Source organism: Lepus europaeus, chromosome 18 (assembly GCF_033115175.1).
Source record: "Lepus europaeus isolate LE1 chromosome 18, mLepTim1.pri, whole genome shotgun sequence".
NCBI classification, from domain to species: Eukaryota; Metazoa; Chordata; class Mammalia; order Lagomorpha; family Leporidae; genus Lepus; species Lepus europaeus.
In genome coordinates, this window is record NC_084844.1 from 18,107,346 (window position 1) to 18,133,530 (window position 26,185).

The 26,185-nt window shown below is 47.9% G+C and overlaps 1 protein-coding gene across 2 annotated transcripts in view; it reads right to left on the reverse strand.

The window, feature by feature from the left end:
• EFTUD2 (elongation factor Tu GTP binding domain containing 2) overlaps window positions 1–26,185 on the reverse strand; it is a 46,670-nt gene that overhangs the window by 18,820 nt on the left and 1,665 nt on the right. For both annotated transcript variants that reach the window (XM_062175412.1, XM_062175409.1), the window contains exons 2-8: window positions 23,594–23,702; window positions 9,460–9,625; window positions 6,915–6,993; window positions 4,022–4,097; window positions 3,498–3,563; window positions 2,747–2,782; window positions 1,345–1,435 (exon numbers count right to left, since the gene is read on the reverse strand). In XM_062175412.1, the coding sequence (XP_062031396.1) occupies window positions 1,345–1,435; window positions 2,747–2,782; window positions 3,498–3,563; window positions 4,022–4,097; window positions 6,915–6,993; window positions 9,460–9,625; window positions 23,594–23,698 (619 nt within the window). In that variant the 5' untranslated portion in view covers window positions 23,699–23,702. The remainder of the gene's footprint in view (window positions 1–1,344; window positions 1,436–2,746; window positions 2,783–3,497; window positions 3,564–4,021; window positions 4,098–6,914; window positions 6,994–9,459; window positions 9,626–23,593; window positions 23,703–26,185) is intronic.

The window sequence follows — 26,185 nt, forward strand, 5'->3', positions numbered from 1 at the left end:
GGCACTGCAGGTGGTGGCTCCGCCTACCACGCCACAGCACATGCCCCAATTTTTCAGTTTATTTTTGCATGGGAGACCAGGAGGAAGCATCTGGCTCCTGGCTTCGGATCGGCATGGTGCGCCGGCCATAGCGGCCATTTGGGGGGTTAAACCCACGGAAGGAAGACCTTTGTCTCTGTCTCTCTCTCTCTCACTGTCTAACTGCCTGTCAAAAAAAAAAAAAAAAAAAAAAAGATTCATTTATTTAAAAGGTAGATTTACAGAGAGGCAAAGGCAGACAGAGAAGTCTTCCATTTGCTGATTCTCTCTCCAAATGGTTGCAATGGCTGGAGCTGTGCCAACCTGAAGCCAGGGAGTCAGGATCTTCTGGATCACCCACATGGGTGCAGAGGCCCAAGGACTTGGGTCATCCTCTACTGCTTTCCCAGGCCAAAGCAGAGAGCTGGATTGGAAGTGGAGCAGCAAGGACTTGAACCGACGCCCATACGGATGCCAGCACTGCAGGCGGCTTTACCCACTAAGTCAGCATCGGCCCCCCCAATTTTTCAGTTTGTAAACACTCTGTTCCAAATTGGTCCTTTCCATAAAGAGTCAAGAAAAAAAAAAGGTGGGGGTGGGGGTGGGTGGGCAGTATTGTGGCACAGTAAGTTAAACCTCCGCCTGCAATTCCAGCATCCCATAGGGCGCCAGTTGGAGTCCGGCTGCTCCACCTCCAATCCAGCTCCCTGCTGATGTGCCTGGGAAAGCAGAAGATGACCCAAGTCCTTAGGACCCTGCACCCATGTGGGATTGGCCCAGCTCCAGCTGTTGTGGTCCTTTGGGGAGTGAAACAGCAGATGGACAATCTCTCTCTTTCTCTGCATCTCTGCTTTTCAAATAAATCGATCTTTAAAAAACAATAAGAATAAAAAGAGGTCTCTTCCTCTGTTTCTCTGTAACTCTGCTTTTCAAATAAATGAATCCTAAAAAAAAAAAAAAAACAACCCACAAGGAGCGCAGGTGCTGCTCCCATGGCAGCCTGTAGGTGCAGCCTCCTGACGGGGGCCAGGGCAGCTGCACCTCTACCTCGCCAGCAGGCAGTACCAGGCCTGACACAGTCGAAATGAATAAACAGAACAGATTTCCTCAAATCTGCAGTCTAGAGGAGAGTGAAGAGAGGAGGGAAACAGAAGGCCTGCAGCACAGTGCTTGCTAATTAACTGGTCAGAAGCAAAGAAGATAGTTAAAAATGAAAATTAGCTCTAGGGAGGTGAAGAGAATGTAAAACAGGCACACTAATCCATTATGCTCTGGAAAGTGTGAGCAAAACCCACACAGGACAAGGTTCCCACAGCAGTGTCCTACCTGGGGTGTCCATGATGTTGAAGAGGTAAGATTTGCCTTTGGTATCTGGCAGGACCACCGTCACAGGAGTGCTTTTAATGCCAACGCCTCTCTGCAAGTCGCAAACAGAAAGTGCTCAGATGCCTTCATTCTGCTCTTAGGGGTGGCCACCTGCTGTGAATCACACGGACATTTCTCCTGGTCATACTCACTTTCTACCTTGGCTTCTAACCTGAGTGACCTTTAAGATGAAATATCTTGGTGGAAAAAACACTGTGTGTGTGTGTGTGTGGCAGTGGCGTTGGGGGCAGGGAGTCTGGTACAAATACAAAGTAATAAAAACGAACAAGCAAGCAAAGCAGTCTTAAATGTTAAGAATCCAGTGTCCTAGAATCGTATCCCCCTCATAAACTGGAAGCAAAAGTAACAGCTGACCATCTCAAAAGCAAAAAGAAACAATTTATAGTTTTTGAAGAAGAGAAGTAATCTGAAGTGCCAGCTGAAGCCCTGGCTACTCTGCTTCTGATCCAGCTTCCTGCTAGCGCACCTGCAATAAGGAGCAGAAGGTGGCCCAAGTACCTGGGATGTTGCCTCCCATGTGGGGGACCCAGATGGACTTCCTGGCTCCTGGCTTTGTCCTGGCCTAGCCCTGACTGTTGCAGTCATCTGGGGAGTGAACCAGTCGATAGACAATATCTACCACTTTCTCTTTCTCTTTGTCACTCTGCCTTTCAAATGAAAAATAAGCCTTTTAAAAAACAAATATTTTTGGGCCAGCACCGTGATGTAGTGGGTAAATGCCACAATGCTGGCATCCCATATGGGCACTGGCTTGAGTCCTGGCTGTTCCACTTAAAATCCAGCTCCCTGCTAATACACCTGAGAAAGCAGCAGAAGATGGCCCAACTCCTTGGGCACCTGACCCATCTGGGAGACCCGGGTGAAGCTCCTGGCTCCTGGCTTTGGCCTGGCCCAGCCCTGACCATTGTGGCCATTTGGGTAGTGAACCAGGGATGGAAAATTCTCTATCCCTCTGCCTCTGCTTCCTCTTCTCTGTAACTTTTTCAAATAAATAAATAAATAAATATTTAAAATAAAGATGTCATTTTAAAAATTATATGGAGCTCCTTTATAACTTACAGGATAAATCCAAATATCACCTCTTAGTATTCACCCTACTAAGGAAAATTAAATCCAGCCAAGAACACGAGGGTGCCCCTCCTAACTCTAGAGCTCACCTACCCAGCTCTTTTGAGTTATAACCCTAGGATGACTGGGCGGAGCAGGCAGGTAAGAGGTGCTGAGGCAGGCGTGACAGAGGGATGCAGCATGGACCAGAGCACTCCAATCCCTGCATTCCCTACAAAACTACAGCTGCTGAGTGTGGTGTGGGCAACAATGTGATTTCCCAGGACACGCTTACCTCTTGCTCAGTGAAGAGGATGTCAGTGTAGCACAGCTGAAAAAAATTAAACTGCCGTTACCTCCTGAATTCAGACTCCTCTCCCACATACAGACCATCAATCACTCCCCCTCCGCCCTTTCCTGCTCCAGGGCTTCTGCCTCAGGAGAAGAGACTGAAGACAGCAGTGTCCCCATGGCGACTGCAGACAATGAGACCGGTGCCCTCCCAGCTGGATGTGTGCAGCTGTTTTTGGGGTGGTGGTCACAGAAGACCAGGCATGGCTGGAGATTAAATCATATCAAATGCACTGCAAAGGGAGACACATGCCAGCCTTCAAGGAACCCCGCTTGTCAAAACAGCCAGTCTGGCAGTGATTGAACCTTTATTGCATTGAGACTTGCAGCCACACCTGGCCTCATTCACAGGCATTTAAATTTACCATGAAAACAACAAGGTCCAATTCTATATTTATAGAGCAGGCTATTAATACCATGACAGGAAGGACTAGAGAACAGAAGTCAGGATATATCATAACAGAGGAGGGATCCCTGGTGCAGAACAGATCTGCTAAAAATACTTCAGGCTAATGTTGCTGTGCTCTTGAGAAAATTGAAATTATTTCCTTACAGCCTATTAATAGAGATTACAATTATAAAGCAGAACTCAGTAGGTGTCATTATTTATAAAGAGGGTGGGAAAGGTGAAGGAAAGGGAAGCAGACATTCACAGAGACTCTGAACCTTAAACCCTCAACAGAAGTGCTACTTACATCTTGGTCGTAGCGCTTTCTGATTTCCGGGTGTGTCTGCTCTATCAAACAATCTACAAAACACGTCTGAAAGGGAAGAGATGGTTAAGACCTGACACACAGCGGCAAGTCTACCGTGCCCTTCCCCCGGCTCACAACATACCACCTAACTTAGGGATAAGGAGAGGGAGAGGACAGCAAAGAGGAGTATGGGACAGCAAAGGATTTACACAGAAGCCACAGGATCATTTTTAAATGAATATGGACTCTCTCTTGGACAGGCATCCCCCAGGAAATGAAAGTCATAAATCAGAGTTGGGCTCAACTTCCCTTTTACGTCCAGAAGCAGACGCAAGGCTCGGGCGTGCAGTGGCTTAGGAGCAGGCTCTGCCCACTGCTCAGGAACAGCAGATTCTCACAGCACAGGTTCATAGCCAGCATGCAGCACCCCTGGAGTCAGGTCTAGACTTCTGACCTCAAACCACCAGTGTCTCTAAGGGCTCAAACGTGAGATCTTTGTTCAGAAGAGCCCTGAGTTCTCTTACCTTGCCATGGTGGAGATGGCCACAAAGGGTCACATTTCTGATGAGCTCCGAATTATCCATCAGATCTGCCAAGAAACTGAAAGGAGAAAGGAAAAGAGAAAAGGGGTTTCGGCAGAAAGTTTTCAAACGGGGAGCAGTGCAAAGATGTTTCGGTTATTTTGGGCCAGGAGCAACTTTCAGACCAAGGGGAGACTGCTTGGAGGCAGATGTGAATGTCGGCATCTACACAGTTCCGGCTTTGGAAATGGAATAGACTTACCCATAAGAAAACACAGCCTGTGAATGAAATAGCATGGGCTTCAACAGTAAAATAATGAGACTATTAAAGAAGAAACACAAAATCAAGCACCTGAATGATTACCTGCACAAGTACATGAGCACTGTCCCTTTAAGAATTTTCAGCTATACTTAGATTCCATTGATGCCACATGGGCTTGCAATCACCTTGGTGGCTTCTCTCGAAACTGCTGTGGAGCCAGTCAGCAAGGCATTCAGAAAAACCCCATGTCACGAGGATGCTGAGGTCAGAGGACTCCCGTCCTGATCAGAACCAGCCCCGTCTCTCATGCTTATCAGCCACGTTACTTACAGCAAGTAGCCTTTCAACGAGTCTGGCTCTTCAAAACTCTGAGACCGCTCTCAGCGAATAGAGATTCCTCTTTGAGCTTTACTTAGTTAGTTTTATGTATTTTAATGGCAGAGTTACAGGAGGGAGAAACAGAGACAAAGACAGACAAATGAGACAGTTTCATTTGCTGGTTCATTCCCTAAATACCCACAACAGCCATGGCTAGGCCAGGCTGAAGCCACCATCAGGAAAACAATCCAGTTCTCCATGTGGGTGGTAGGATCCAACTAACCTGAGCCATCACTTGCTGCCTCCTGGGGTACACATTATTGGGAAGCTAGATCAAAAGTAGAGTGGGGTCTTGAATCCAGACAACAAACATCCCAATCCACTTTTTTTTTTTTTAATTCTTTTTTCTTTTACCTTCAAGTATTACATTAGCTATTAGCTGGTTCAAGACTTGGCTGCTCTACTTCTGATCCAGTTCTCTGCTATGGCCCGGGAAAGCAGTAGAAGATGGACCAAGATCTTGGGCCCCTGACCTGCAAGAAGCTCCTGGCTCCTGGTTTTGAATTAGTGCAGCTCCAGCCGTTGGGTTCATTTGGGGAGTGAACCAGTTGACAGAGATCTTTTCTCTCTGTCTCTCCCTCTCACTGTCTGTAACTCTACCTCCCAAATAAATAAAAATCTTAAAAAAACAAAAAGAAAATGACCCAGGGGCCGGTTCAAGTCCCAGCTGCTCCTCTTCCTATCAAGCTCTCTGCTGTGACCTGGGAAAGCAGAAGATGGCCCAAGTCCCTGGGCCCCTGCTCCCACATGGGAGACCTGGAAGAAGCTCCTGGCTTCAGATCGGCACAGCTCCAGCTGTTGTGGCCATTTGGGGAGTGAACCAGTGGATAGAAGACCTTTCTCTCTGTCTCTCCCTCTCACTGTCTGTAACTCCACCTCTCAAATAAATAAAAATCTTGGGGCCGGGGCTGTGGCGCAGCAGGTTAACGCCCTGGCCTGAAGCGCTGGCATCCCATGTGGGCGCCGGTTCAAGTCCTGGCTGCTCCTCTTCTGATTCAGCTCTCTGATATGGCCTGGGAAAGCAGTGGAAGATGGCCCAAGTTCTTGGGCCCCTGCACCCATGTGGGAGACCTGGAGAAAGCTCCTGGCGCTTGGCTTCAGATTGGCGCAGCTCTAGATCACTGCAACTCCGGTCGCTGCAGCCCAACTCTGACTTTCAAATAAAACAAAATAATTAAAAAAAAAAAAAAAAGGGCCAGCGCCGTGGCTTAACAGGCTAATCCTCCACCTTGTGGCACCGGCACACCGGGTTCTAGTCCCGGTTGGGGTGCCGGATTCTATCCCGGTTGCTCCTCTTCCAGGCCAGCTCTCTGCTATGGCCCGGGAAGGCAGTGGAGGATGGCCCAAGTCCTTGGGCCCTGCACCCGCATGGGAGACCAGGAGAAGCACCTGGCTCCTGGCTTCGGCTCAGCGCGATGAGCTGGCCGCAGCGGCCATTGGAAGGTGAACCAACGGCAAAAAGGAAGACCTTTCTCTCTGTCTCTCTCTCTCACTATCCACTCTGCCTGTCCAAAAAAAAAAAAGATGCCCACATCCCTGCAGTGCCTGGGTTTGCATTCCACAGCCAACTCCTGGTTCCAGCTTCCTGCCAATACAGCTCTGAGAGGCAGTGGTGATGACTCAAGCATCTGGGTTGAGTTCCCACGGTCCTGGTTCCCCGCTGTCCCGTGAAACAGCAGAAGGGAACACGCACACACTCTGTCTCAAATAATTTAAAAATAACAATAACAACAGCAAGCCTAAAAACAAAACAAACCAAGCAGTTTCAATAGCTACTGAGTCATAAGCACTTCCACATGTGAGGGGATTACATGTGCTTTGCATCAGTGAGGATGTTTTCAAGAACAGTTTGCATGTGAAAAGCTCGATGGTCTACACAGCTGGCTGTTTGTGGCTCCCTTTCAAAATAAAGAGTTGCCATGTTCCTAAAATACTCAGCAGTCTTAGAGTCAAAATCAGGCTTTGGTCTTCCTAAAGCTAATTATAATAAACAGTTCTCTCAAAGGCTGGCTCCCAACGCCAAACTAAGGCTTGGAGGAAGGGGAAACAGCTGAGATCTGGATGAAAGCCAAGAGAAAAGTCAAGATTGAGGCTAACTATCCCAGCAGCCATATAAGCTGAAGGAAGATTTTGGCAAATTATAGGGAGGGATTTTTGCTGCCAATTCACTGGCTATTCAGCCTCACACCACTTCCTGCCTCCAAGAAAAGATGAATTCACACAATTCCTGCAGAGAACTAAAACCTCACAACTTACTCCATTTCATACACCGTGACAGGTAATGTCTGCTCCATCAGAGTGAATTTCTTGGTCTTCACTGGCTTAATAATGGGTTCTAGGGGAAAAAAACAAAAACCAGAAAGCAGTGAAGTGCAGGTAGGCAGAGAACAAAAACACAGAGCTTTTTTTATTCCATTAGACCGAGCTTTTAGAATGCACGACACATATCCATTTACTCTGTTCCCAAGAATCACTTTTATGTTGACAAAATCCTGGGAATGTCGCTTGGCATGACACAGTGAAGGCTTCTGAACTAGAGTCTGAACTTCATTTTGTGCGAGGGTGAGAGGAAGAGAATGGATATAGGCTGAGGTCAGTACCAGCTCAAAACCTCTCCTGGGGCAGGCACAGGGTCCAGTGGTTAAGAAGCCACTGTGCAATGCCTGCGCTCACACTGGAGTGCTGAGGTGAGTCTTGGCTTTGCTCCTGATTGCAGCTTCCTGCTAATGGACACCCTGGGAGGCAGCAGATGATGGTTCAAGTATTTGGTCCCTGACACCCATGTGGGAGACCTAGATGGGGTTCCTGGCTCCTGACCTCAGCTGGCCCAGCCCTGGCTGTTGTGGGTATTTGAGGAGTAAACCAGCAGACGAGAGCACACTCTCTCTGTGTCTCTACCTTTCAAATCAACTTAAAATTTTTTTTTTTTTTGGACAGGCAGAGTGGACAGTAAGAGAGACAGACGGAGAGAAAGGTCTTCCTTTGCTGTTGGTTCACCCTCCAATGGCCGCAGCCGGCGCACTGCGCCCGGCGCACTGCGCTGATCCGAAGGCAGGAGCCAGGTGCTTCTCCTGGTCTCCAAGCGGGTGCAGGGCCCAAGCACCTGGGCCATCCTTCAGGCAGTGGTTTAACCAGCTACACCACAATGCCAGCCCCCGTTGTTTCTTTATCTAGTACTTGGGTACCTGAAGACCATTATTAGGTTGTCTCTGGGCTAATATTTTTTTCCATCCTAATTTCAACTCCTTTAACCAATCCGCAATGGCCATTTTGGGGGATGAACCAATGGAAAAGGAAGACCTTTTTCTCTGTCTCTCTGTCTAGCTCTGCCTGTCAAAAAAACAAAAACAAAACACACCACTGCCTGGAACACCAGCATCCCATATGGGCGCTGGTTGGAGACCCAGCTGCTCCACTTCTGATCCAGCTCCCTGCTTATGTGCCTGGGAAAGCAGTGGAGGACTGCCCAAGTGCTTGGGCCCCTGAAACCACATGGGAGAACTGGAAAAAGCTCTGGGCTCCTGGCTTCGGACTGGCTTGGCCTTGGCCGCGGCTATCTGGAGAGTGAAACAGCAGATGAAGATCTCTGTCTCTCCCTCTCTCTAACTCTGCCTTTCAAATAAATAAATAAATATTAAAAACAAAACAAAAACTGGTCATTCACTAAACTTTCAAGATTTGCTGAAGGGGGACCAGTGCTGTGGCACAGGGAGTTAAAGCCCTGGCCTGCAGCGCTGGCATTCCATATGGGCACCTGTTCAAGTCCTGGCTGTTCTACTTCCAGTCTGGCTCCCAGCTAATGTGTCTGGGAAAGCAGTGGAGGATGGCCCAAGTTCTTGGGCCCCTGCCACCCAGTGGGAGACCTCGAAAAACTCCTGGCTCCTAGCTTTGGGTTGGCTTAGCTCTGGCTGTTGTGGCCATTCGGGTTGTGAAACAGTGGATGGAAGACCTCTCTTTGTCTCTACCTCTCTCTGTAACTGTCTTTCAAATAAATATATCTTTAAAAAAAAAAAGAAAGAAAAAAAAAAAGATTTGCTGATGGCTATGAAATGAAGTTTTCTTTTCTCTCCTTTTTTTTTTTTTTTAAAAAAAGATTTATTTATTTGAAAGTCCAAGTTACACAGAGGGAGAGACCTCGAGATCTTCCATCCGCTTTTTCACTCCGTAAATGGCTGCAATGAGCCAGGGCTGGATCAGGCCAAAGCCAGGAGCCAGGAGTTTCATCCAGGACTCCCACATGGGGGTGGGGGCCCAAGGACTTGGGCCATTTTATGCTGGTTTTCCAGGCGCAGTAGCAGGGGGCTGGATCGGAAGTGGAACAGCTGGGACTAGAACTGGTGTCCAAATGGGATGGCAGCAGCTTTACTGCTACACCACAATGCCAGCCCTGAAATGGAGTTTTCTAGGTTTTTTTTTTTGTTTGTTTGTTTGTTTGTTTTTTTATAGGCAGAGTGGATAGTGAGAGAGAGAGACAGAGAGAAAGGTCTTCCTTTTCCGTTGGTTCACCCTCCAATGGCCACTGCGGCCGGCGCATCGCGCTGATCTGAAGCCAGGAGCCAGGTGCTTCTCCTGGTCTCCCATGTGGGTGCAGGGCCCAAGGACTTGGGCCATTCTCCATTGCCTTCCCGGGCCATAGCAGAGAGCTGGCCTGGAAGAGGGGCAACTGGGATAGAATCCGGCGCTCCAACTGGGACTAGAACCCGGTGTGCCGGCGCCGCAAGGCAGAGGATTAGCCTGTTAAGCCACGGCGCCAGCCAAGTTTTCTAGTTTTAATATCACAACTCAGTGCCTCCTGACTGACCTGTGAGAGGCTGGGTGTCTTCCTCCTGCACTATAGTCTCCACCTCCGGACCGTACACCTCCTCTGCTGTTGGGTAGTACTTCTTGTCCTCATGCAGTACCACCTCCATCCCAGGGTGATCATCATCATGGTCTCCTATGTCATCATCGTCCTCATCGTCATCCATCTGAAGGCAAGAGAGGGATGGAAGAAGCACATATCCCAACACTGGAAGACGGCCTAGGTTACATGAGAGCGCTGACTTCTCAGGGCGACAGCTTCTCGCTGTGAGTCCTACACCAGCAAGGCAGATCCCACTTCTGCAAGAGCTTTCCCAAAGAGAACACTGTGAGCCCAGGCTCCGACAGTTCTCCTGGTTCAACCTGCCCCTTCCTAACGTGGGCAACTGGTCACAAGTGAACCAGACCGGAGGAAACAAACGGCTCCTCACAACACATCCTTTTAAGGGTAAAAATAAACAAAACACCATTTTTATCAAGGACAGAGACCATGTGCCTCTACTGGGAACAAGCCAACACCTGCTGGTAGAAATGTATATGGTATAGTTACTTTAGAACTCAAAACATTAAATGCAGCCAGCAATTCCATTCTTAAATATATACCCAAGACAAATAAAAATGTTTTGTTCATACAGAAGCTTCTAAGTAAATGTTGCATTATTCATAATAGCCATAAAATGGAAACGGGGGCCAATGTGATGGCGCAGCAGGTTAAGCCAGCACTTGGAACATCAGCAACCCATACTGGAGTGCCAGTTCAAGTCCTGGCTACACTGCTTCCAATCCAGCCCCTGCTAACATGCCTGAGAGAGCAGTGACTGATGGCCCAAGCAGGGGACTAAGATGGAGTCTCTGGCTTCTGCCTGGCTCAGCTCTGGCTGTTGTAGCCATTTGAGGAGTGACACAGTAGATGAAAGACCTTTCTATCTTTGAATCTCTGCTTTCCAAACAATTAAATAAAATAAATCTTAGAAAAACAACAACAGGGCCTGGTGCAGTGGTACAGCAAATTAAAGCCCCAGCCTGCAGTGCTGGCATCCCATATGGGCACCAGTTTGAGTCCCACTGTTCTTCTTCTGATCCAGCTCCCTGCTATGGCCTGGGAAAGCAGTAGAAGATGGCTCAACTCCTTGTGCCCCTGCACCCATGTGGGAGACCTGGAAGAACCTCTTGGCTCCTGACTTCAGATCAGCTCAGCCCTGGCCACCGTGGTCATTTGAGGAAGGAACCAGCAGAATGGAAGAGCTCCCTGGTTCTACCTCTCTCTGCAACTCTTTCAAATAAATAAAATAATTCTTTAACAAAAATTTAAAGAAGTAAAAAAACAACAATGGTGGGAACAATCCAAATGTCGACCAACTGATGGACAGATAAATAAAATGTGGTACATTCATACAGCAGGTCATTCGGCAATAAGAAGAAATGTAATACAAAGATACGGCATATGTATATGCATGCTACAACCTAGATTAATTATTTTTTAAAAAGAGTTATTTATTTGAAAGAGTTACAGAGAGGGAAAGACAAGAGAGAAAGAATCTTCTATCCACTGGTTCATTCCCCAACTGATTGCAATGGCCAGATTGGGCCAGGCTGAAGCCAGGAGCCTGGAACTCCATCTAGGTCTCCCACATGGGTGCAGGGGCCCAAACACTTGGGCCATCTTCCACTGCTTTCCCAGGTGCATTAGCAGGGAGCTGGATCGGAGGCACAGCTGGGACTCGAATAGGCATCCACATGGGATGTCAGTGTGGCAGGCGGAGGTTTAACACACTGTGCTACAGGGCCACCCCTGCAGATCAGTCTTGAAAACATGACGCCATGTCTAAGAAGCTAGATGTAAAAGACTGCATATATGTATTATTTCCTGTATTCAAACTGTCCAGAATAGATGAGTTCATAAAGACAAAGTAGACTGCCCAGGGTTGGTGTAGGACAGGGAGTTGGGAGGGTGATGGGTAATTGGCATGGGGTTTCTTTTAGAAATGAGTGTTCTTTTTTGAAATGACGACAACATTCTAAAATTGATTGTAATGACTGCATGCATGACTCTGAATATCCTAAAAGCCTCTGCACTGTACCCTTTATAACTAAATGGTTTCTACAATTTGTTGAACTCTTTATTTAGTATAGAGTTAATCATATGTGTATAAAGTTAATAGAAAATAGATCTTGAGCTGGCGCTGTGGTGCAGTAGGTTAAGCCTCACCTGCGGTGCTGGCATCCCATATGGGCACCGGTTTGAGTCCCGGCTGCTACTCTTTCTATCCAGTTCTCTGCTATGGCCTGGGAAAGCAGCAGCAGATGGGTCAAGCACTTAGGCTGCTGCACCCAGGGGGAAGGCCTGGAAGAAGCTCCTGGCTCCTGATTTCGGATTGGCCCAACTCTGGCCGTTGCGGCCATTTGGGGAGTGAACCAGCGGATGGAAGACCTTTCTCCCTCTCTCTCTCTCTCTCTTTTTTGGACAGGCAGAGTTAGACAGTGAGAGAGAGAGAGAGAGAGAAACAGAGAGACAGAGAGAAAGGTCTTCCTTCTGTTGGTTCATCCCCCAAATGGCCGCTACGGCCTGAATGCTGCACCGATCCAAAGCCAGGAGCCGGGTACTTCCTCCTGGTCTCCCATGCGGGTGCAGGGCCCAAGCACTTAGGCCATTCTCCACTGCCCTCCTGGGCCACAGCAGAGAGCTGGACTGGAAGAGGAGCAACCAGGACAGAATCTGGCGCCCCAACTGGGACTAGAACCCGGGGTGCCAGTGCCGCAGGCGGAGGATTAGCCTAGTGAGCCGCAGCAACGGCCAGACCTTTCTCTTTGACTCTCTCTCTCACTACCTATAACTCTACCTCTCAAATAAATAAATAAAATCTTTAAAAAAAAAATTTTTAGTTAAAAATAAAAATGAGAATAGGAGAGGGAGGAGGAAGAAAGGTGGGAGGGCGGGTACAGTGAGAAGAATCATTCTTTACCTAAAGCTGTATCTATGAAGTGCATGAAGCGTGTATTCCTTCAATAAAAGGTTTCTGGGGGAAAAATAACTAAATGGTTTCAAATCCAAACCTGTACAAACTAATTCATGGAAATACGCCAACATTAAACAAAGCAATTCCTTCCACTAAAGAGTACTTCAATTAATCTGAGGTGACTACCACATCACCCTTTATGTTTTAAAACATAAAGCATCCTGGCCCACTCACTCACTCACTCACTGACAGGGGTAGGCATGTGGCAAAGTGGTTCAGTCCCCACGAGGGTGGTCCACATACCATACCAGGGCACCTGGCTCAACTCCCAGTTACTCCACTTTCGGTCCAGCTTCCTGCTGATGCACAACCTGGGAGGCAGCGAGTGATAGATCAAGCACTTGGTTCCCTGCCACCCATGCAGGAGATCCAGACAGAGTTCCAGGCTCCTGACTTCAGCCTGGCCCAGCTCTGCTGATGAAAGCATTTGCGGAATGAACCAGTGAGGGGAAGACCTCTATCTCTGTTTCTCTGTCTCTCTGCCTTTCAAATAAAATGAAAATATAAGATAAATAAAGGCTTCTGTAAGAATATCATTAATAACTCTGAAGAATAAATAAATATTTATTGAGGCACTATTCTAGGTGATGGTGATACAGCAATAAAAGGAAGTTACTCCTTACTGGAGTGCCTAGGTTCAAGCTTCCAATTCCAACTTGCTAGTAATGCACACACTTTGGGAGGCAGCAGATGATGGCTCAAGTAGTTGGGTCCCTGCCACCCAACAGGGATACTCAAGTTGAATTCCCAGGCTCTGGCTTTGGCCTTGCCCAGCTCTGCTGTTGTGGGCATTTGGGGAGTGAATCTGCAGACAGGAGAATTCTGTCTGCCTTTCAAATAAAATAAATAAGTAAAAATGCTTTCTTTTTTTTTTTTTTTTTTAAGATTTATTTATTTTATTTCAAAGTCAGAGTTACAGCGAAAGAAGGAGAGACACAGAGAAAGAGGAGAGAGATTTTCTGTCCACTGGTTCACTCCCCAGATGGCCTCAACAACCAGGGCTGGGCCAGGCTAAGTTCAGAAGCCAGTTTCATCTGGGTCTTCCTCATGGGTGCAGAGGCCTAAGCACTTGGGCCATCCTCTAAGCGCATTAGCAGGGAGATGGATTGAAGGTGGAGCAGCTGGGACTCAACTGGCACCATATATGAGATGCCTGTGCTGCAGATGGCAGCTTAACTTGCTGTGCCACAGCACCAACTCCAAAAATGCTTTCTAATGAATGGAAAGTGTGGGAACAAAGACCTGAGAAACTACAGAATAGCACTGTTCTTACTGAGATGAAAAAAAAAAAAAAAAAAGGTAACAGCAGGGGCAGGTGGGGTGGGGAGTAAGGAGCCCAGTAGTTAGGTTTTCTGCTAAATTTGAGATTGCCTGGTAAACAGCAAATAGGAAGTTGGGACATATAAACTTAAGGTGCAGGAGAAACGTCCAGGGGCCAGAGCTGTGTTGTAGCCAGTAAAGCCGCCGCCTACAGTGCCAGGATGCATATGGCCGCCGGTCAAGTCCCGGTTGCTCCAATTCCAACCTAGCTTTCTGCTGTGGCCTGGGAAAGCAGTAGAAGATGTGGGAAATCTGGAAGAAGCTCCTGGCTCTGGATTGGCCCAGCTCCACAATAGCCATTTGGGGATTGAACCAGCAGAAGGAAGACTGCTGTCTACCTCTGCCTTTCCATAACTCTCTGCCTTTCGAATAAATAAATAAATCTTAAATAACAACAACAATAACAAAAAAGACAGAGAGAGAAAAGTCCAGGGGCTGGCACTGTGGTGTAGTGGGTTAAGCACAGCCTATGATGCTGGCATCCCATATGGGTGCTGGTTCATGTCCTGGATGTTCCACTTCTGATCTAGCTCCCTGCTAATGCACCTGGGAAAGCAGCAGAAGATGGATTCCTGGATTCAGCCCGGCCCCAGCTGCTAGGGGAGTGAATCAGATGATGGAAGCGCTCTTTCTCTCTCTCTCTCTGTAACTCTGCCTTTCAAATAAATAAAATAAATCTTAAAAAATAAGACAAAAACAAAATCCATTAAAGTCCAAGGGCCAGTGTTTGGCACGGCAGTTAAGAACACACATCCGGGGGCCGGCGCTGTGGCATAGCGGGTAAAGCTGCCACTTACAGTGCTGGTATCCCATATGGGTGCCAGTTCGAGTACCAGCTGCACCATTTCCGATCCAGCTCTCTTCTATGGTCTGGGAAAGCAGTGGAAGATGGCCCAAGTCCTTGAGCCCCTGCACCCAACATGGGAGACCTAGAAGAAGCTCCTGGCTCCTGGCTTTGAATCAGCACAGCTCTGGCAGTTGCAACCATCTGGGGAGTGAACCAGCAGATGGAAGACCTCTCTTTCTATTAACTCTGCCTTTCAAATAAATAAATCTTTTTTTTTTTTTTTAAGATTTGTTTGATTTATTTCAAAGACAGAGTTACAGAGAGATGTATAGACAGAGAGAGAGGTCTTCCATCCACTGGTTCACTCCAGAGATGGCTGCAATGGCTGGAGCTGCACCGATCCGGAGCCAGGAGCTTCTTTCAGGTCTCCCATGGGGGTGCAGGGGCCCAAGGACTTGGGCCATCTTCTACTGCTTTCCCAGGCCATAGCGGAGAGCTGGATCGGAAAAGGAGCAGCCGGGACTAGAACTGGTGCCCATAAGGGATGCTGGCACTTCAGGCCAGGGTTGGTTTAACCTGCTGTGTCACAGCACCGGCCCCAGATCAATCAATCTTTTTTTTTTTTGACAGAGTGGACAGTGAGAGAAAGAGACAGAGAGAAAAAGGTCTTCCTTTTCCGTTGGTTCACCCTCCAATGGCTGCTGCGGCCAGCGCATCGCGCTCATCTGAAGCCAGGAGCCAGGTGCTTCTCCTGGTCTCCCTTGTGGGTGCAGGGCCCAAGCACTTGGGCCATCCTCCACTGCCTTCCCGGGCCACAGCAGAGAGCTGGCCTGGAAGAGGGGCAACCGGGATAGAATTTGGCGCCCCAACCAGGACTAGAACCCAGTGTGCCGGCGCCGCAGGCGGAGGATTAGCCTATTGAGCCACGGCACCAGCCAAATAAATCGATCTAAAAAAAAAAAAAAACCAAAACCCACATCCAACATCTGAGTGCCTGGGTTCAAATTCTGGCTCCGCTTCTGATCCAGCTTCCTTGGAGGCGGCAGGTTTTAGCCCAAGTACTTGGGTCCTTGCCACCCATATAGGAGACCCAGATTAAGTTCCTGGCTTTGGCCTGGCTTAGCCTTTGCTGTTGTGGGCAGCGGGAGAGAGAACCAGTGGATGGTTCTCTGTATATCTGTCTTTCAAGTAATAAAAAAATAAAACTTTTGGCCGGCGCCGCGGCTCAGTAGGCTAATCCTCCGCCTTGCGGCGCCGGCACACCGGGTTCTAGTCCCGGTCGGGGCACCGATCCTGTCCCGGTTGCCCCCTTCCAGGCCAGCTCTCTGCTGTGGCCAGGGAGTGCAGTGGAGGATGGCCCAAGTGCTTGGGCCCTGTACCCATGGGAGACCAGGAGAAGCACCTGGCTCCTGCCATTGGAACAGCGCGGTGCGCTGGCTGCAGCGCGCCTACCGCGGCGGCCATTGGAGGGTGAACCAACAGCAAAAAGGAAGACCTTTCTCTCTGTCTCCCTCTACTGTCCACTCTGCCTGTCAAAAATAAATAAATTAATTAATTAATTAAAAAAAATAAAACTTTTAAGAAAGAGGAAGGTCCAGGCTGAAGGTGTAAATCGAAGTCTCCAGGGAACAGAAGGTATTTGCTAGACTGGATAAGAGGGGCCAGAGGGGCCAGCAGTATGGTACAGTGGGTGAACGCCGCCATCTGCGACACAGGCATCCCTTAATGGCACTGGTTAATGATCTCACTACTCCACTTCCAATCCAGCTCCTTGTTAATGGCCTGGGAAAAGCAGCAGAAGATGGCCCAAGTGCTTGGCCCCTGCCACTCATGTGGGAGACCTGCAAGAATCTCCTGGCTCCTGGATTTGGCTTGGCCCAGTCCTGGGCCATCTAGGGAGTGAACCAGTGGATGGAAGATCTCTCTTTGTCTCTCCCTCTAACTCTTTCAAATAAATAAATCTTACCAAAACAAAACAAAACAAAACAAACAAACAAACAAACAAAAAAACAGGAGACAGAGAAGAATATGAGAATATGGAGTGAAATCCTGGGCCCGTTGACATTTGGACAGAAGGGAGATGAGGAACCGCACTGAAGCCTGAGAACACACGCCAGTGAGGTAGAAAATCGGGATTTTCTGGAAACCAAAGGACCAGAGAATTTTAAAAGCAGCCACCCACGTGGGTGCAGGGGCCCAAGTACTCAGGCCGTCCTCCATTGCCCTCCCAGGCGTATCAGCAGGGAGCTAGATCAGATGTGGAGCAGCCAGGACTCCAGCTGGTGCCCATATGGGATGCCAGTGTTACAGGCAGCAACTTAACTGGCTACACCACAGCACCAGCCTCCTTTTTCTTTTTTAAATTTTTTTAAATTTTATTTATTTATTTTTGACAGGCAGAGTGGACAGTGAGAAAGAGAGACAGAGAGAAAGGTCTTCCTTTGCCATTGGTTCACCCTCCAATGGCCGCCGCGGTCAATGCACCACGCCAATCCAAAGCCAGGAGCCAGGTGCTTCTCCTGGTCTCCCATGCGGGTGCAGGGCCCAAGCACTTGGGCCATCCTCCACTGCACTCCCGGGCCACAGCTAGAGCTGGCCTGGAAGAGAAGCATCCAGGACAGAATCCGGCGCCCCAACCAGGACGAGAACCTGGGGTGCTGGTGCCGCAAGGCGGAGGATTAGCCTAGTGAGCCGCAGCGCTGGCCTCCTTTTTCTTTTTTATAAAAACTTTCAAAGATTTATTTACTTATTTAAGGTTTATTTTATTTGAAATGCAGAGTCAGAGAGAAAGAGCGATACAAAGAGAGAGATCTTCCATGTACTAATTCACTCCCCAAATGGCCACAACGGCTTGGGTTGGGCCAGGCCAAAGCCTGGAACCAGGGGTTTCATCCAGGTCTCCCCCATGGGTGTAGGGGCCCAAGCATTTGGGCCATCCTCCGCTACTTCCCCAGGCACATAAACAAGGAGCTGGACTGGAAGTGGAGCAGCCGGGACTCAAACAGACACCCTAATGGGATGTTGGAGGTACAGGCGGAGGTTTAACCACTATGTCATTAACCCACTTTGCCACAACGCCAGCTCCTGCTCTACTTCTGGTTCAGTTCCCTGCTAAGGCACCTGGAAAAGCATGCAAAGAAAGCCCAAGTGCTTGGGTCCCGGCATCCACATGGGAGACCCAGATGAGAGTTCTAGGCTACTCTGGCCATGACTGCAGCTATTAGCGGGGTGAGCCAGTTGATCGGACATTTCTCTCCCTCTGCCTCTGGCTTTCTCTTTGTAACTATGCCTTTCAAGCAAATAAACCTTTTTTTTTTTTTTTTTTTTTTTGGACAGGCAGAGTGGACAGTGAGAGAGAGAGAAAAGAGAGAAAGGTCTTCCTTTTCTGTTGGTTCACCTCCCAATGGCCACTGCGGCCGGTGCGCTGCAGCCGGCGCACTGTGCTGATCTAAAGCCAGGAGCCAGGTACTTCTTCTGGTCTCCCATGGGGTGCAGGGCCCAAGCACTTGGGCCATCCTCCACTGCACTCCCGGACCACAGCAGAGAGCTGGACAGGAAGAGGGGCAACCGGGACAGAATCTGGCACCCTGACCGGGACTAGAACCTGGTGTGCCCATGCCACAAGCGGAGGATTAGCCTATTGAGCCGCAGCACCAGCCAAAGTAAATAAATCTTTAAAATAAGTAAATAAATAAAGAGGAAGGAATGATCAGCTGGGTCAGATGCTGCAGGCAGGATGAGTAAGATGAGGACTGGAAACCAAGCTTTGTATTTGGCGAGGCAAGTGTCTGGAGTGGGACAGGCAAAAAGATGGAAGCGGGTTTGAGTGAAAACAGGAGCAGGGACTCAGACAGTAAGTACCAGCTCCTGAGATGTGCTGGTCTGAGGAGCAGGGGAAAAGGGAGGGGATGGAGGAGAATGTGGAGTCCAGAGGGGAAGCTCTGTGCGGTCAGAGGAATGGGATCTGGGTTCCAGCACAGGAAGCAATCATTGACAAGAACAGGAGGGAAGGTACCCACACAGGAGCAGACGCAGAGGTAGGCCCTTGTTTTGCTTCAAATAGACTCCAGCAGGCCTGCTTCTCGAAAACACAGAACCCTCCAGGGGTTGAGCCAACTGCTACCCCCTGCCACCTAGCCACTCCTACTACAGAAACCACAGAGAGCCTACTGCTGGTGGCTCCAACAGCTACCAAGCCAGTTTTCTCCTGCCCCATATTGCTGACTGCATTGTGAATTCAACTGCAGGATTCTATGTAATAATCTCCTACTGCCTTTAATTGTCTCTGCGAATCCTGACAGTAGCTCAAACTTCACAACTCGAGAATAAAATAAACATCATTTTATCACTTCCTTTTGTCTGTCACAGTGTTCCTCTGGACACCCCAATTCTTCTCAGCCCCACGTTCAATGACACTGGCCCATCCTTCTCAGGTCTGGGCCCCCTGGCTTCCAGAACTGACTCTCTCATCACTGAAGAAAGGGCTTGCCGTGCTTGGATCACATCACCCAACTCTCAGTTCTCCACTCCAGCCCTTCCACCACCTTCCCCCGCCCGCAGATGTCTGCTAAGCACTGTGCTGTGCCATCTGGGGAGAACCTGCTGCCTTTACACACGACCTCTGGGTCCCTGCTCACTGCCTCCTTTTTCTCCAGCATGCACATCCTTCTTTCCTGTCTCCATTACCCAAACTTACGTATCTCTTTACATCAACAAAACAATTTTAAATATGGCTCAGGTAACTAAGTGGATTCAGGTCACCCACGTGGGACATCTGGATTGAGTTCCCAGCTCCCAGGTTTGGTCTGGCCCCTAGCTGTGGCACTTGGGGAGCAAACCAACAGACAAGAGCTTTGTCTCTCCTTGCCTCTCAAGTAAATAATTTACAAAAATAAAAATAAGTCTAGGTACTTCACATGGGCTGGGAGACCAGAGGGTCCTGATTCTGCTGGAAGGGACACAGGGCAGCACCACCCAACTACAGTCCACAACAATGAATGACACATTTCACAGTACCTAGAGGATGGTTCCCAACAAAGAAATGGCAACACTGAGGACATGGAAATGCTAATTACTTGGATTTGATCATTACACATCCTATACATGCATTGAATCACTCCATAAATAAGTACAAATAGGATATGTCAATTAAAGAAACTATCACCAAAATCCACTTTGGATCATTTTCATCATCCCCAAAGGAAATTGTACCCTTTAGCTATCATCTCCCAATTCTACCTCCGTCCCAGAATAGATCATTAATCACTGTACTTTCCACTCTCTGGATCAACTTTTGAATGTCACTTCCTGAGGTATCTTTCTTGGGTCACCCCAGGCGGGAATGATTCCTCCAAACCTACTGCTACTATGGTATTAATATCACTTAAATGGCATCTGTCCCTCTTGCTTCCTATGATAAATATCTCTATGCTTTGTCTCACCCTCTAAGCAACAGGTTCCTGGAGGACAGAAGCACACCCTGGGCTCTCTGCACATGGCCAGGGCTCCACAAACACGCAATGGAAAGGAGGCCAGCACCATAGCACAGTGGGTTAAGCCACCATCTGCAGCGTCAGCATCCCATGTGGGTGCTGATTTGAGTCCTGTCTGCTCTACTTCCCACCCAGCTCCCTGCTAATCCACCTGGGAAAGCAGCAGAAAATGGCCCAGGGCCCCTGTACCCACGTGGGGGAACCAGAAGAAGCTCCTGGCTTCAGCCCAGCCCCAGTTGTTTCAGCCATTTGGAGAGTGAATCAGCAGATGGAAGATCTCTTTCTCTCTCTGCCTTCCAAATAAATAAATATATAAATATTTTTAAAAATAATGAATGAATTACTGTGCTGTATTTAATCTGGTTTTCAGGCTTATTAGGATCATCTTGAATCTACATTTTGCCATCCAATATATCAGCTCTATTCATGTGCAAATTTTATAAACCTGCACTCTCTATCTTCCCCACATCAGTAGTTAAAAGGCTGAAAAGGACAGGACCAAGCTCAGATGCCTAGGGCATGTCACAAGAGCTCTGGCATGACCCATTAATAAACACTCTTTGGGTCCCATTGTTCAATCAGCCATGACCTCCTAACTGTACAATGACCTAGTCCATGTTCCTTTCACAAGGACAGCATAAATTATGGTGGCTAACTTAGGAACAGGAGTGAAATGGAGTGAGAATGGAGGAAGAGTCTTCTATATATATGGTCTGAATGAGAATGTATGCATGAGCTACTGACATAAAGAAAAACCTCTTTAGAAAAGAAAAAAAAGTTTCTTAAAAAACTTCAAATGCTTTGCCTAAATCAAGGTTCATCATATCCATAGTACACTCCTGACCTGAATCTCAGCCCGGTAATCCTAGCAAGACAAAATTATTTTTATAAAACTCATACTAGCTTCCTAAGTGGTACATAGTCATCTGTTTCCTAGTTCCTTCCATAATTTTACAATGGATGCACAGTTACAAATCTAGTTTCTGAAATTCAGCACCTTATCGCCACCTCTGGAAATTGGAATGAGTTGTCTAATTCACTTCTTGGCACCAGAGCTGCTTGCCATAGCTTCTTTGCTTTCTTTCTTTTTTTACTTGAGAGACAGAGAGACACAGACAAACAACTTCTATCTACTAGTTGACTAACCAAATGCTCACCAATGGCCAGGGCTGGGCCAGGGCAAAATCTGGAGCCAGGAACTCAATCCAGGTCTCCAGGTCTCCTACACAAGTGCAGGAACCCAACTACTCTTTTTTCTTTTTTTTAAAGATTTATTTATTTATTTGAAAGGCAGAGTTATACAGAGAGAAGAGAGAAAGAGAGAGAGACATCTTCCATCCACTGGTTCACTCCGCAGATGGTTGCAATGACCCAGCTGGGCTAAGCTGAAGCCAGGAGCTTCACCTGCATCTCTCACATGGGTGCTAGGGCCCAAGGTCTTGGACCATCCTCCGCTGCTTCCTCGGGTACATCAGCAGGGAGCTGGATTGGAAGTGGAACAGCCAGGACTTGAACTGGCGCCCATATGGGATGGCAGTGCTGCAGGCAACGGCTTAATCTGCTATGCCACAGGGCCAGCCCCGGAACCCAACTACTTGACCCATCACCTGCTGCCTCCTCGGGTGCTCATTAGCAGGAAGGAGCCAGAGCCAGAGCCAGACTCAAACCCAGGTACTCTGAATAGGACATGGGACTCTCTATCATTTTCTTTTCTTTTCTTTTTTTTTTTTTTTAAAGATTTTATTTATTTATTTGAGAGGTAGAGTTACAGACAGTGAGAGGGAGAAACAGAGAGAAAGGTCTTCCGTCCACTGGTTCACTCCCCAGTGGCTGCAACAGTTGCAGCTGCGCTCATCCAAAGCCAGGAACCAGGTGCCTCCCTCCAGTCTCCTGTGCAGGTACAGGGGCCTAAGCACCTGGGCCATCTTCCACTTCTTTCCCAGGCCACAGCAGAGAGCTGGATTGGAAGAGGAGCAGCTGGAACATAAACCGGCACCCATATGGGATGCTGGCACCACAGGCAGAGAATTAACCCACTTGCCACAGCACCAGCCCCTCTATCATTTTCTTAAAGGCTCAGTCAAATGCCTACCTGGGAGACCCAGATGGAGTTCCAGATTCCTGGCTTCAGCCTGGCCCAGCCCCAGCCATTGCTGCCATCTGGGGGGTGAACCAGCAGATGAAAGATTTCTCTCTCTCTAACTCTCCCTTTCAAATAAATAAATACATAAATCTTTAGAAGAAAATAAAAAAATAAAAGGATGCTGCTTGAGATATCTGAATCCCATATCAGAGTGCATGGGTTCAAGTCCCGGCTCTGCTTCTGATTCCAGTTCCCTGCTAATGAGCACTCTGGGAGGCAGCAGGTGATAACCCAAGTACTCAGGACCCTGCTAGCCACATGAGCTGGCCTGGTTCAGCCCTAGCTGTTATGGATATTTTGGATGGTATGGATATTTGGAAAATGAACCAGTAGATACACAATCTCGTTCTGCCTGTGTTTCTCTGCCTTTCAAGTAAGTAAAAAAATAAATAAAACTTCACAAAACCAACAAAAGCCAACCTGAGCTTGTGAGGGAGCCCCTGATGCAGCTGCATTAGAAGTTAGCTACCTCTTCTAAGTCAGAATTATTCATGACTGCCAAAAGACACGTAAGCCCAAGAGAAGAAGGCATGTTACCAGACGAACTAGAACTCAGAAGACAAGATGACCTCATCCATGAAATGATCTGATACCCCCTTTTGGAACTTTAGTAGCTAAGCTACCTTGGGGGCAGTAGAAGACCCCAATAAACCATAAAAAGAACAATGTTAGAGATGTACACAGGGTATAAAGGGAAGAGAGAGGATTCAGTACTTTACTGTTAATTTTAAAAAGAGAAGGGCAGGGGCTGGCACTGTGGTGTAGTAGGTTAAGCTTCCCATATGGCAGCGGCATTCCATATGGGTGCTGGTTTAAACCCCAGCTGCTCCACCTCTGATCCGGCTCCCTGCTAATGGCCTCGGAAAGCAGTAGAAGATGGCCCAAGTGCTTAGGCCCCTGCACCCATGTGGGAGCACAGCTCCAGCCATAGTGACTATTTGGGGAGTGAACCAGATGGAAGATCTCTCAGTCTCTGTCTCTCCCTTTCCCTCTAACTGTAACTCTTTCAAATAAAATACATAAAGCTTAAAGAGAGAGAGAAAGAAAGAGAGAGAGAGTAAGCTTTTGGCACAGTGATTAAGACAACACTTGGGATGCTCACATCCCACTTCGGGGTACCTGGGTTTGAATCCCAATTTCACTTCCAATTCCTGCTTCCTGGGAGGCAGCAAATGATGGCCCAAGTAACTGGGTCCCTGCTACTCACATGGGAGACTCACACTGGGTTCCCAGCTCCTAGCTTCAGCCTGGCCCATCCCTAGATGCTACGGTCATCTGGAGAGTGAACCAATGGATGAGAAGTATCTTCAAATAAATAAATACATAAATAAAATTTAAAAAGACAGACAAAAGAACTCAATATTTTTTTTTTTTACCTCATCAAGATCTTTGGTCTCTCTGCCCAATTCATCATCATCTTCATCAGAATCAAGCTCGGGTCCAATATAATTTCCAAACTCATCATACAAGTCAGTATCCATGGTGCTAAAATTCAAAAAGAAGAGAAGAGTGAAGACTCTGACAAAGTATAAGGGCTCCACGACATAGTCCCCGTCTCCTGGCTTCATGGTCCACCAGACCCCTGCACACACCTCCTCTCCAGTTACATCCATCCCTTGACTGCGCCCCTCAAAGTCCAGTACTTTCCCCACCTCTCTGGCCTACTCGGCATTACTATTTAAACATTGTTCCCTCCTCTTCTTTAATACTGAAAGAGATTCAAAAATAATATAATACCAAAAGTGCCAGCACAAATAACTTTCCGTTGCCTAACTTACTGAGAGCAGCCTGCTGACACAACATCCCACCACCTTGTAATACTTCAGGACAGGAGCTGGCAAACTGGCCTGTGGCCCCTCCACCTGCTTTTGCATTGCCCCCAAGTGAAGAATGTTTTTCTTAAAGTTAAAACAGTTCATAACACATTAATTAATGACATTCAAGTTCAGTGTCTATAAAAGTTTCACTGGAACACAGGCATGTTCATGCACATGTAGCTGTTTTCACACTGCAACAGCAAAGTTGGGGAGTTGGGAATGAGACCATATGGTCCACAAAGCCTAAAATATTCTCTGGCCCTGAACAGAAAACTTGCCAACCACTGTCTCAGCGTGTGTGACCTCCACAAACAAGGACACCTCCTACATACCACAGTACGGTCATCCAAACCATAAAATTACTATGGACCCATTACTACCACCTAAACCACAGAGCTCACTCAGGTTTTACAAGTGGGCCGCAGTACCCTGCACAGCCAAGGCTCCGAGCCAGGATCACAAGTTCAGTGTCTATAAAAGTTTCACTGGGGCTCTGCCTTTTGGGCAGGAGTGCCACAGCAATGAGGCTGTGTTTTTCTCAGCGCATCTCCTATCAGGTGGTCTGTGACTTCAATTTGTCCCATTCATGGTGATATTAACTTTGATTCTTGACTAAGGTAGTATCTGCAAGTTCTTCCATTATAAAGTGCCTCATTTTCCACTGTAATTACTACTTTGTAGGTTTTTTCTACTTCAAAGATAGAAACTACACTCAATAGCTCAAGAGGCAGGTGTTTGGGCTAGCAGTTCAGATGACAGGAAGTGCCTGGGTTCCACACCTGCCTCTGGCTCTTTACTTCAGCCTCCAGCCAATGTAGGCCCTGAGAGGCCAAGGTTACAGCTCAGGTAACTGGTTTCCTGCCACACACGTGCCTTGGCCTGGCCACCGTAGGCACCTGTGGAGTGAAAAAGTAGATGGGAGCGCCTTCTCTCTCTCTGCCCCTCAAATACAAACAAGAAAACGGATGGGGTGGCATTGTGGTGCAGTGGGCTACGCTGCTGTTGGAGATGTCTGGGATAGAGTTCCCCCTCCGCTTCCAATCCAGCTTGCTGCTAACGCCCCTGGGAGGCAGCAGATGCCAACTCAAGCACTTGAGTTTCTGTCACCTGTAGGGGAGGTCCAGATGGAGCTCCTGCCTCCTGGCTTTGGTCCAGTACAGGCCCAGATGTTATGAACAGCTGGGGGAGTGAGCCACTGAATGAAAGATCTCTTTCTCTGCTTCTACTTTTCTGTCACTCTGCCTTTCAAAACACACACACAAACAAACACACACACACACACATTTGGCAGAGCATTATGATGTTGCTTAGGGTCCTGCATCCCAAAACAAAGTTCCTGGGTTCAAATTCCAGCTCCACTCCTGATTCCAGCTTCCTGTTAATGAGCACCCTGGCAGGGAGGCCCGGTTTGGTTTCCTTGCTCTGTGGCTTTGGCTTGGACCAGCTCCAGCTATTGCAGGCACTTGGGGGAGTGAATCAGAAGATGGGAGGTATCTGTATCTGACTTTTAAATAATTTTTAAAATAAGAATAATTCAAATGCTACCTCCTTCAAGCTTTCCTAGATCTCAATTTCTTATTCCCCTATGCTGCTGCAGTCTTTTGGATTTACATCACTGTTCAGCGTTTTCCTGGATGGCGGTTCACTGTACTAATTACCCTCAACAACTCTAGTTCACAAGCACAACACCAAGCCTCTGGAGCTGGAAGACCTAGATTCAAATCCCAAACTCATCACTAGCAACTATGTAACTTAAAAAAAAAAAAAAGATTATTTATTTATTTATTTATTTGAAAGAGTTACAGGGAGAGAAAGAAAGACAGAGGGCTCTTCCAAGTGCAGATCCACTCCCCAGATGGCCACAATGGCCAGGGCTGGGCCAAGCTGAAGCCAGGAGCCAGGAGCTTCATCCAGTCTCCCACGTGGGTAGCAGCATCCCAAAACTTGGGCCATCCTCTCTCTGCTGCTTTCCCTAGGCCATTAGCAGGGAGCTGGATCGGAAATGGAGCAGCCTCCGGGAGATGAAGTGGTGTCACAGACAGCTTCGCCTGCAAAGCCACAAAGCCAGCCCATGTACGTCTCACTTCACCTCTGCACACCCATTTCCTGAACTGGAAAATGGAGTGATGAAACCTCACTACATAAAATGGT